Source organism: Echinops telfairi, unplaced genomic scaffold (genome assembly GCF_000313985.2).
Source record: "Echinops telfairi isolate 266 unplaced genomic scaffold, ASM31398v2 ScPeMD7_443;HRSCAF=831, whole genome shotgun sequence".
Classification (NCBI taxonomy): domain Eukaryota; kingdom Metazoa; phylum Chordata; class Mammalia; order Afrosoricida; family Tenrecidae; genus Echinops; species Echinops telfairi.
This window is the reverse complement of record NW_022104341.1, coordinates 81,399,155-81,411,355: the sequence shown is the minus strand read 5'-3', so window position 1 is coordinate 81,411,355 and position 12,201 is coordinate 81,399,155. Positions and strand designations below refer to the sequence as shown.

General features: G+C 47.9%; 1 protein-coding gene across 1 annotated transcript in view; it reads right to left on the bottom strand.

Moving 5' to 3' along the window:
- Nucleotides 1–10,527: 10,527 nt before the first annotated feature.
- LOC101652679 (cytochrome P450 4A11-like) overlaps nucleotides 10,528–12,201 on the bottom strand; it is a 35,357-nt gene continuing 33,683 nt past the window's right edge. The window contains exons 12-13 of the mRNA XM_004699451.3: nucleotides 11,644–11,817; nucleotides 10,528–11,282 (exon numbers count right to left, since the gene is read on the bottom strand). Coding sequence (XP_004699508.2) covers nucleotides 11,649–11,817 — 169 coding nt within the window. The 3' untranslated portion in view covers nucleotides 10,528–11,282; nucleotides 11,644–11,648. The remainder of the gene's footprint in view (nucleotides 11,283–11,643; nucleotides 11,818–12,201) is intronic.

The following is a 12,201-nucleotide window of genomic DNA, read 5'->3' as shown; positions in this document are numbered from 1 at the left end:
TGGAGCCCAGCACTACAGTCCAGAGTCCAGAGTTACGGTAGCTTTGGGGAGCCTTATTATCGGGGAGGCCTTATGTTTGGGGGAGGCCTTATTATCGGAGAGGCCTTATTTTCAGGGAGGTCTTATTTTGGGGGAATACCTTATATTTCAGTGAGAGGCAAAACTGTAAGTAGGTCTTATTTTGGGGGAATGTCTTACTTTTGGGGAACACAGTGGCAGCTGACAAGACACATGGACCCACCCTGATGCAGCCCTGGGTGCTGGAAAAGCCATGCAGAGACCCCTGCTGGCACTGAGATGTTTCCAATGCCACTGGATCCAAAGACAGTCTACCCACTGGCCTGTGATCTTCTACATTCAGCATCATTGCATGTGTTTCGTGAGTCTGAGGAGGACTTTAAGGATTGGTGTCAGACATATGGGCTAATATCGGACTTATGGACTTGATCTGGACTGGGCTGGAATGTTTTCTCAATGTTCAATTGCTCTTGTATACAGATCTCTTTCTTATATACATATGTGTGTCCGTGGATTTGTTTCTCCAGTCTACCCAGACTAACACACACTGCCACAGGAGGCAGGCTGGAGCACCCCCCGCTGGGTGGGTGGAGTTGCCCTAGGAAGAGGGTAGTGGGCTGGAAGCCAGTAGTGGCATGTGGAAGGAAAGAGAGGGAGAGGAGAGAAACCGAAAAGAAGAAGAAGAAAGAGAGAGAAGAAAGAAAAAGAAAAGAAAGAAAGAAAGGACAAAAAACACAACCGTGCTTGCTAAGACTGACTGTGGTGGGAAAGAGAGAAGAAAGAGAAGGAAAAATAAAGAGTAAAGAGATAGCTGATCCCTGATCACCTGAATGTGGGACGAGAGGGGTTTAAACCCTGCCCCAAGGTGGCAGGTTGCTGTGCCCTTTTGGTGTAGGATCCCACTGGGGCTGAGCGGAATTGCCTTAGTCAGCAAGATCACTGTGGAGGCCAGACAGGGTTTTCCTCAGCAGCGTGGAGTACTTGTTGAGGGCTGTCACAGCTGCCTTGTGTGGTATGCAGCGCTCCCACAGAGGGCAGGCTGGAGTTCCCCCTGCTGTTTGGGCGGAGTTGCCCTAGGCAGAGGGTAGTGGCCTAGAAGTCAGCAGTGGCAAATGAGAGGAAAGTGGGGGAGAGAAGAGGAAAAAAGAAAGAAAAAGAAAAAAACAAAACAGAACTGTGCCCGCTGAGACTGATCGCTGTGGGAAAGATAGAAGGGAGAGAGAATAAAGAGAGAAGACAAAGAAAGTAAGTAAGGAGATAGCTGAGGTCTGATTGCTTGACCGTGGGGCTGGAAGAGTTCCAACTTTGCCTCAAGGTAGCAGGGTGGTGTGCCCCTTTGGTGTAGGGTCCCACAGATGCTGGGAGGAATTACCCTTGAAGGCTAGATCACAGCAGAGGCTAGGCACCGGTTTCCGCAGCAGTGTTGAGCGCTGGAGATCACTGGTATAGCTGCCTTGTGCAGTATGCAGCACTACAGCAGGGTGGGGTGGGTGGGTGGGGATGTTCCCTCAGCCACATGTAGGGCCCCAGGACAGGCGGACCTCCCCAGCTGCATGTAGGAATACTGAGGGCAGACAGTAGCTCCCCTTGTGGACTTGCCCCAGCTTGTGCCTAGACCACTAATGCCCCAACAGCTCAGTTTGTTTTGTTTTTTTCTGCTGGCCAGTTGGAACGGAATTAAATTAAATTGGCCCCCTGGCTCTGGGCTCTGGGTATGTGCTCAGTGAGATATTCTGAAGCTGAGGCTTGCTCCAGAGGGTCTGTTATGGTGACATCCTCTGGGCTCTGCAGTGGACTTCTGGCATTTCTTAGCACAGACTCCCTTGTTATGCTAATGTATGTTGAAAGACTCGTTCTGCCAGTTTGTCTTGGAGTTAAACAATAAGCCTGGGATTTGCAGTTTTTACCAAGAAACTATATTTTCTCTTTTTTTATATTGGGCTTATGGGGTGTCCTGATTTCAGGGCTGTCACTTTGACCCCCAGAGGAGGAGATGAAGCATATCAGAGACGTTTTCTTCTTGGCCAACTGGAACTGAATCCATCCCCCCGGGCTATGGCTATCTGCTTGTGCTCGGCCACACTGGGATATGACTCAGGTAGATTTCCTGATGTCTTTTCAATTGCTCCAAATCTATGGCTATCCACACCGACCCTGTCCCCCAGGCTATGAGCGCAAGGCAGCTAACAGCCCGGGGAGCTCCGGTGTGGGGTCCCGTGACTAGCTTTCAGAAGTTCTCCTCCAGTCTGGGATTATGACCCCTTTGGGACATCAGCCTGGGGAAATAGCTACTTGCTCCTGGACTAGAGGACTCGCAACTTCTCTGTCCCGAGCCCAGGAGCCCAGCCCAATGAACCTAGAGCATTTAGGTGCGTTCTCGGTTTTATTTGTGAGTAAAAATTTTAAAAAGCAGGGTGCCGGACAGACCCCAGTACCCTGATTCTAATTTTAGGCCTCCATCCCCCAGTCTCCTTCATCTCACCTCCCTCTTTTCTGGTCTGGCAGCAGGAGCTCAGAGCAGGTAAATCTAACTGGACCCCATCTTCTTCCATCCTACTTTTACCTTAATGGTTTGCAGCAAAGCTCTGAAGCCAGATTGTCTGTGTCTGAATCACGGCTCCTCCACTTGTCAATGGGTGATTTATTGGTGCTTTAGTCTTCCCACTTATAATACTAGGATTTAAAAGTTTGGTTTACAGATTTGTTGTAAGATATAATATGTAAAATTCTTTGTCCAATGCCCAGAGAATAGCAGAAAAACAAAGCAAAGCAAAACAACACTAGCCAACTGCCGTTTTCAACTCCTATTTATAAGGATTAAATAGAACTCTAAGGATGGAATAGAACTGCTTCATAGGGTTTCTGAGGCTACAAATCTTTGTAGAAGCAGGTTGCCTCATCTTTCTTCCATGGAGTGGTATACTTGAACTGCCAAGGTTTCAATTAGCAGCCCAATATTTAAGGGAGTCACCAACACTCCTAGAACACAGTATCCCAGCCCATTGAGTTTATTTCTACTCATAATCATCCTAAATACGGTTTCAGAGGTGGTAAAGCTTTACAGGATCAGATAACTTCATCTTTCCCCTGCAGACTGACCACTGGATTTGAATCACTGACTTTGTAGTTAGCAGCCCAATGTTTATCCTACAGTACCACCATGGGTCCTTGTGGCACTGTGGGTTAGGCATTGGCACTATGAACCTCAAACTCTCAGGGTCAAGCCCGTTACCTGCTGAGTGGGAGACAGATGGCACTGTCTGCTACAACATAGTGAACACTCGGTAAATGCTCTGTCAGTCTGTCTTATTGCAGAGTTGTGATGTTGGAAGCGAGGGTACCAGTATTTCAGCAGGGTCACTCATGATGAACAACTTTTCTTGGAGCTTCCAGACTAAAACAGACTAGGAAGAAGGAAGAGGTGATGCACTTCTAAAACAATTAGCCACTGAAAACCTTATGAATCGTAGTGAAACATTATTTGATATAGCACTGAAAGATACGCCTTTCAGTCAGGAAGACACTCAAGATATGATTGAGAAAGAGCTGCCTTCTCAAAATAGTTGACCTTAATGACTCAAATGAAGTAACGGTTTCAGAACCTCCATTTGCTATTGGAGCACGACTCAAAAATGAGAAGAACCAGCTGGAAATATCCATTAATAATTGGCACATGAAATCTGTGAAGTATGAATCTAGGAAATTTGGTTGGCAGCCATCAAAAATGAAATGGACTTCCACTGTCATCGATAGCCTTCTGCAAAACAATGTTCAGATATTTTTCTCTGTTTTACAATATTCAGAATTTAAGTTCTGATACTATTTCCTCCTTTGTATTGGGATTTTATTGTTTGCAGTCCTTGGATCACACAGACTGGTGTGATTCATCTATGTGGACCTCCTTGATAACTTCGATGACTCTACTTGTTTTAAGACACGCTTTTAAGCTGAAAATCCATTCTCAGGGTCCCCACATAAATTAAGCCTCAGGTGAATCCCCTCTGGCTATAGTTCAAGGATATGAATAGCCTTGTTATCAGACAGAGAGCATTGTAAAGTCAATTATGACAAATGTAGCTGGTTAAAATGTAATACCTTGTCAATCTATCTTCCTTTTTAAGTTATTTCAGTTTTTAATATTTTCTGTTTGCTTTTTGATTGAAGGTTTTCTCTGTTTTGTCTAGTCATCGTTGTAGGGTATTTTGTTTGTTTGCTTGCTTTTTGTTTGTGCTTTGTATGATTTTATGTATATGAAATCCAGTTTAGGTAAATCTATAGAGACAGTAACTGGATTAATAATTGCCTAGGAGTATGGCAGGGGAGGTTGGGGGAAAGCAGGGAACTAACAAAAATAAATATGAGAAGAAAATGTTCTGAAGTTGATTGTGGCGATGATTACCCAACAATTCTTATAATTATTGAACTATCAAATTGTATAATATGTGAATTACATGCCAACAAAACTATTTTAACAATAAACACATTAAAAAAAATGAAATGTATGAATAGTTTAGGTATTAGTGTACTGAGATGGACTGATATTGACTTTCTGAATGAACTGTCATATGGTTCGGTATGCTGGCAATGGCAAACTCAAGAGAGAAGAAGTCATATTCATCAACCAAAAGGGCATTTCAAGATCTGTCTCGGAGTACAATATTGTATGTGACAGGGCGACATTTCTACTCCTACAAGGAAGACCAGTTCATACAACCATTATTCAAATTTAGCTTTCCTCTAGAGCTAGTGCCATGAATTTGGACTTCCAACCTTCTAACCTGTGAGATAGTAAAATTCTGTTTGTTAAGGTATCCGTTTATGGCATTTCTATTATAGAAGAGCTAGATAACTAGGTATAGTAGAGAAAATAATTGAAGTAAAATAAGGGATTACTTTCAGAATGCACAGTATCTGGGGCCATAGAAGGAAAGAGAAATGTAAACAAAAGCATAAGGGTTTGAATGATGAAAAAGAATGCAAGCAGTGGAGAGTGCTCGCAAGCAGAAACAGCACCTAAGTGTAAGAGCAAGCAACTGGGACACACATCTTCAACTCCGCCTCCCTCTACTTTGTGCAACCATCTCTTCCATGGTCAAATCCGAGTCCCAGAATTCACAAAGGAAAATGTGGAAACTATTTCAGGAATAATTAACTCCTTTGAAGTCCAGTCCCCAAGTTTATCACGACCTGCTCTTTCACCCGTCTTCACTCTCACACGAACGCTCACCCTCTCTTGCCTGTGCTTTGCTAGGCATCTCATTACACAATCTATGGGGTCAGATTACTTTCTTTCTTCCTGAAAGCTGGGACTCCTGCAACCCCAAAGCCAAGAGACATGCCACTCCTTACACACAGGATCAGCGATCTTCAAAATGCCCAACCGTTTACCTCCTCAGTGGTCACCCCCAAGCACACACCCCTCAGGACTTCTGGAACCAAGCTTTCCCCTTACTTGGCTCAACCCTGCTTTCTAACCACCAGACTAGGTCTAGCTGAGGAAAAATTAGGGTCAGGAAGTCTTTGGTTGAATCCTTCTTGGGACTTCTTTCCATTTTGTTTTTCCTTTTCCATTTTCTGAGAGCTCAGATTATTGTTTATAATTAGACTCACAGTGATAGGTAATAGTGAATATTTATGGAGTACTAAATATGCTCTAGACACCGGGAAAAGAGCTCTATGTGTTCTTCACAAGACTATATTCTTAATATATTCTTATATATATAAGTTTATATATATAAAAGTTTACATATATAAAAGTTTATATATAGATATAGATCTACACTTCTCCAGATGTGCTTGACACAATGAATGTATGTATGGATTGTGTTAAGAGTTGTACGAGCCCCAAATAAAATGATTTTAAAAACCAACAAAAACCACAAAACTTCTCTAGACATCAGAAAACGAGGACACCTGGAGGTTATCTGTTGGTTAGTGGGGGCGACAGGATTTAAACTCCGGCAACCTGGCTCCAGAGCCTCTGCAGCTAACCATTAAGATCAAGGAGATGGCGCTGGGTTGGAGCCTCCAGTCCTCCCATGGCAGCCCCACCCCATCTTTCCAGCAGGGCACATCATGTTCGCCATGTTTTCACCAGGGCTTCTAAGAGTTGAGTAGCAAGAAGGCATTGTCGAGTATCAACACCACTTATTGGTGTCAAAGAAAGTCTTACTATCCAGGGAAGTATTGATTAGAAAGTATCGATCAGGACAAACAATGTAGTAGGATTGGTGGAATCATTGAAAGTAAGGTGTCTGGAGAATTTTTAAGGATATGAATAAAGCGCATGACAACATGACAAGGATACAGAACTATTTGTACAGTATGAGAGAAAGGCTAAGGAAAAAATGTGCTTGACATCAAGATTTATTAACAAGTGAATCTCCCATCCATTTGTATCCAAAGAAAGACACCGGTGAGGGTGGCCACCAGGCCTTCTCTGTCTATATCCTACCTTAGCACCAAACAGCGGTTATTCCTATAGACGACACCAATCAATACTTTCTGCTGATGAATGGATGTTTGAATGCGAGAAGGAGTGAGACTTTGGAAGTTTGATTCTGATGTAACTTACTCTGTCTTTCTATTTCCATGACAATAAAAAATGCAGTTCCCAGGAAGACCCAAACCCAACCCACCCCAGCCCACTGCCATTGAGCCAACGCCGATTCATAGTGAGCCTCTAGGACATCGTAGACCGGCACCTTGCTTGTTCTGGAGACTAACTCTTCACGGCAGTGGAAAGCCTCCTCTTTCATCTGGGCGCCGGCTGGTGGTTTCCAACCGATGACCTTGTGGTTAGCAGCCTGACACATAACACACTCTGTCATGAGGGCTCCTCTCCCAGGAAGAGGAAGCCTTATATTGATTTTATTAGTCATATTATTGGGGGGGCCTCTTACAAATCTTTTGACAATATATCATTCAATTGTAGTAAGTACACTTGGACATACATTGCCATCAACATTTCCAAAACATTTTCCTTCTACGTGAGCCCTTGGTATCAGCTCTTCTCTGCCCCCACCCCATCCTCCCACCCTCGTGAACCCCTGATAAATTATATATTATTGTTGTTACTTCATGTCTTACGCTGTCCGTTGTCTCACTTTTCTGTTATTCGTCAGAGGAAGCCTTTTAGATCCAAATATTAACTTGCTTTTCCCCCTGAAGGAAGGCACAAGACTGTCGAGTTTCCCTTCAGTGGGGGTGGGGTGGGGGGTGCGGAGAACTGTGCATCTTGATTTCTAGTCCAAAAGAATGAGGGACCTAAGTGACTTCTGAGAAAGCGAGGCTGCCTTAGCTCAGGACCACGTACAGCACAATATTTTCACTCGGCATTTGCATCGTGCTTAACCTTCCAAAGCACACTCACAGCTGTCTCTTGATTTGCCAGATGTTACTTCCCTTATTTTACAGCCGAGGAAACTGAAGCCCGGGGATGTTTACTAACTTTCTTTATGGTCATCTAGGAAGCAAGGGGCAGTGACTGACCTCAGATTTCCTCAGCTTGGCCACTTCCTGTCTCAAGCAGGGTCAGAGTTACAAGGACAGGAGCCGGAAATCCAATATCCATTTTGGGGGACACAAGTCACTCCATAACAGGCTCTCCCTGTCATTGTCAGCACCTTTGTCTCCCAGTTACAAGGGGCTCTGAGCTTGCTGGGTGGGCTGGATGAAGATGTTAGGTACGGAGAGGGTTGGTTTGGCAAGAGATGGCTCTTGAATTGAATGGGCTTTAAAAGTGGGAGAAGGCATTGGGGGAGGGCTCCAGGGTATAATCACATGGTGGATTTGAGATGCTCTCCTGCAGACACTGCGGCACTGCCTGATGGGACATACACAAGGTTCAGGGTGGGCTCCAACAATGAGGAGCAGCAAAGGGGCAATGGATAGAGGCTGCCGGGTGCAGGTGGGGGAGCTGGAGAGTGGGGGGGGGACGGGACGGGGCTGTGACCATCTCTCTGCAGCCCTGCCAATGCACCCCTGGAAATCCCACTCCCACTCACAGTGCTTCCCTTTTCCGAAGAAAACCACCACCAGGCAGGTCTGCCACAAGCCACCTACTCAGGCAAAACCCTTCCAGTACCCAGGATTTCCTACCCAACCAAAGATTGTGTGCAGAAGCCCCGGCCAGATGTGCCAGATACACACCTCACTCCCAACTTTGTTTCTTGGCTCCTGGTCACACCTCTCTCTTCACAAGAGAAGGTAAATCTCAACAGCCACACCTCCCTTGTGTGGGTGGCTTTGAGCCTCAAGTGCATCCATTGCCTCTCTCTGGGCCAGCGGGTCTGCGAGGCAGAGTGGGTGGACTACATGCTCCCACTTCAATATCCACGGAGGAATCTGCCAGGACAGAAGTCTGGTGGAGACTTGAGCAGAAGACCTCTGACCCAGTCCTATTTCTACTCAAACTCCAGCATTAATACTGGAACCTCCGGTGAGAGCATTTTGAGGTGGACAAAGGACTGAGAGGCCTGGTGGCGGGAGGGGAAGAGAGGAGAGGCTGGGGAACCAGCCGGCCCACTCAGTGCACCCCACCTGCCTCGGTCCTGCTTCAGCCATGCCCGCAGCCCGCAGTCTTCTGCCACCCCTGGCACTGGTGCACATATGTGTATGAGTGCGCAATGTCTGCTCTGACATGTGGGAGGGTGGGTGTGGGATTATAAAGAGACTTTCCCCTCAGCTTTGTCTCCCCCAAAGATATGCCAAACATTAGAGGCTATTTGCCAGCATATGGGGAGGTCAGATGCTTAGAGATATTCTCCTTGAAGGCATTCAGACTGCTGTCTGGTCCACTGCAGGTGGGGTTCACACACTACTGATAAGGATAGTAATTGTTTCCATGAAGAGCCAGAGCCCAGGTCAAACCTGCTCAGTGACATCCAGAGTTAGGCTGCCATCCTGAATCTGGGATCTGCCCATCTTGTCACATGTGTACCCTTAATACCTCCCCTTCCTATTGCATGGATACCCCTAGATCGTCCCCCTCTCATTACCTTAGTACCTATAGTGCAACCCCTTCTTGTGACGTATGTCTTTACCTGTAATTAGGGGGCTTGTATGCTCCCCAAAGCAATATAAGCCTTGGTTAGCAATAAGGAAGCTTTCTATTCACCTGTCCCCTTTCCCCTTGTCCTCCTTCCCCTCCCCCCTCTCCTGCCCTCTGGCCTCCCATCTCCACGTGGACCACCAAGCAGGGTGAGGTGAGCATGCTACCATGAAATGTGTCTGACTCCATTATTTCAATCTCTCTTCTATCTCTCCTTATTCTCTATGACTTTATTTGTGAGGGAGGGATGCACGTGGTGAGAACTCAGTAGTCCAGGCTCTTGCTAGTTCCTGGAGCCAGCATGGCCACATCTCCAGCTCTCTCCCCAGGCCCTTGGAATTCTGGGGTCAGGGGATATGCTTTTTGTTCTCCTTCCCCAATTCAGGGTACTGTTGCCTTGCTATTTCCCAAGCCGGGGCCCATCCTAGCTCATTTGCAACATGTGATGAACCTCCTGCCTGATGAACCTGATGAACCTCCTGATGAACTTGATGAACCTCCTGATGAACCTCCTGCCCAAGAAGCTTCAGGATCCACCCCTCTCTTTCCCAGGCCTTGGGCCAAACAGTGAACAGCTAGCCACACTCCTCTTCCGTACTGCTCAAGGCAGAGCGGAGCCGCCACTGCAAACTGCCATGGGCAGGGAGGCAAGCGGAGCGGAGAGATGGCCTGGCTGCAGGCACAGACTTGGGGAGAAGCCCTTTGCAGGTGGTCGTCCACGGCCTCACACAGCAGTCAGCTCTGTTGATGGCAGCCACTGTCTTGGACTAGAAATGGGGGCCACCTGTGCCCAAGGTGGGCAGGAGGACATAGGGCATTAGAGTTAAGAAAGACGGGTGGAAGGAGGGACAGCGCTAACCCAGAGAACCTATTTGCTTTACCGAGGGACGCGGTGCTCAGAACAGAGGTGACCGACAGCTCGGCCTTCAACATGTGTGGCAGGGTTGACAAAGCCCCTCTTCTACCTAGGTGAGGCCAGGGGGTCTGGTGGGGCAACACATTGAGCAATAGACCTCCTGCGGCAAGGAGGCAGGGCTGCTACCGGATTTCAATATGCTCTCCAACCAGCTCAGCCCCTTGGTCCCCCCAGACCTTCTCCACTGAGCTCCCACTCAGCCCTGGGGCCTCCTGAGGAGTCTTCAGACCTTGCTGTGCCGAGCAATGCTGACAGGTGTCTGGAGATGGGGGCAAGCAAGGGGTCTTTTCTCAAACAATTCTCAGCCACGTAGGCCTGCATTTTCAAAGCCCTCGTGTTGGATCAAGATGGCAAGGACCCCTGTTCAGGAAAAGAAAAATTTTAGAAGGTTCCTAGGTGCTGTAAAATGCTAGTGTGAGAATTTATTCCTAAGGGAAATGGAGACAGGGCCCCTTTACCCGACAAAGACACAACCTACCACCCTCTTGTTGCCCCAGTGTGCCGGAGGGAGGAATCCTGTTTCTAAATCCAGGTGACATCGCATCTTTCAGGACCCACATGGCGCCTGGGCACCAAGGACCACAGAGAGGAGGGGCTTCTGTAACTGGAGGTCGCACACAGGGTCCCAGGCATCACAGGGCAAGGGTCACTGCCTTTTCCTTCTGCTTCCCCTCATCCTCCCTCTCTTCTGCCTTCTCCAGGGAGGACCGACCCTCCATGTAACACTGTGAGCTTTATTCTGCCAGGGCAGGGTGGTGGAGGGTGGAACGAATCACAGGATGGAGTGCATGACACCGTGTGTAGGGAGGGGAGGTTCAGGTGTGACGGAGCAAACAGCAATCCCAAGAGGACTGTGGCCTGCTGAAAAACGACGCTCCAGGGTCTACAGTCAAAGCTGTGGAAACTGACTACAGAAGCGCAGATGGCACAAAGGACTTCGCAAGCACGATTCCACTAAGGGTTTTGAAACGAGATGATTAAAGGTCGTCTGAGAGCCACCAAGTGATCACAAACTTCCTTGCAGCAGAGAAGGCAGTATGCAGGCAGAAGCAGGGAGATTTGAGAAACTGCAGACTTTGGAGGAGGCCCCAGTGATGGAATCGAAGACCAGCTCTGAACCCATTGCCGCCCAGTCATGTCGGACTCACAGGGACCCGATAGAGGGCAGCTGTTCTAGACATTGGGGAAGGGCGGGGAATAGCTACTCTACTCTCCTGGAGTCTCCGGATGCAGACTCTCCTCACACCACTCTGATTTTCTCCTGTAGAATCCATTCCAGACGTCAGGCCTCCAGAACTGTAGGAGATTAATTTTGTGCTGTTTTAGTCAGTCAACCGAGGGGGCGTTGCTACTGCAGCAAGAGGGACTTCGGACAGGGCCAGGCACACTGAGGCATACACTACGGGCAGACTGTCTGGAAGTCAGCAAGTGACTAGGAGTTAGGTGGGCCGACAGAGGTGAGTGTCACAAGGCAGACAAACATGTAGGGGGGAAGCTGGAGAAAGGCTGGCGGACAGAAGGTCAGACAATCTGGCGGATCGGAGGAAGGAGGCCAGGCAGGTGGAAGATCGGTAGATACACAGGCGACAGCAGACAGGAGGGAAGGCGAGAGGCTGCTCAAGGGAACTCAATGGGACAAGCCTGCCCCTGCGCCCACCTGGGTTAGTGGTGCTTCTTCAGATGCAGGTGGATTCCGTTCCTGCCCTTCAACACAATTCCTGCAGCAGGCTCGGGGATCCCGGTGGGGTCTGGTGACAGCTCAAAGCGGAGCAGCGTCAAGGCCACGGCCACCTTTAGCTCATTCATAGCAAACTGCTTCCCAGTGCAGTTCCTGGGCCAGGAGGGACGTTCCGGAGGAAAGAGCATCAGGTTTCGTTCTGAGCTGGATACGGGTTAGTCACCAAGCCCTCCTTAAGGAGGTCCCACCCCATCCTCCTCTGCGTGTAGGGGGCGCGCGTGTGCACACACACACACACACACATACACACACACACACACACAGGACAAATTTTGCTACTTTTCCCGGCCTAGCTCCTAGCTCCTAACCCCTGCTTGCGTTCTCAGCAGCGTTTCCCCTGTGATCATTCCTGCACACACCAATCTGTCGGTTAAGAAGGGGATTGAAACACTGTTGCTATATCATCAAGGGGAAAGTTGTTAGACCAAAACATCAAACGGAGAAGCTCTGGTTTCTCAACATTTTCTTCATGTACAT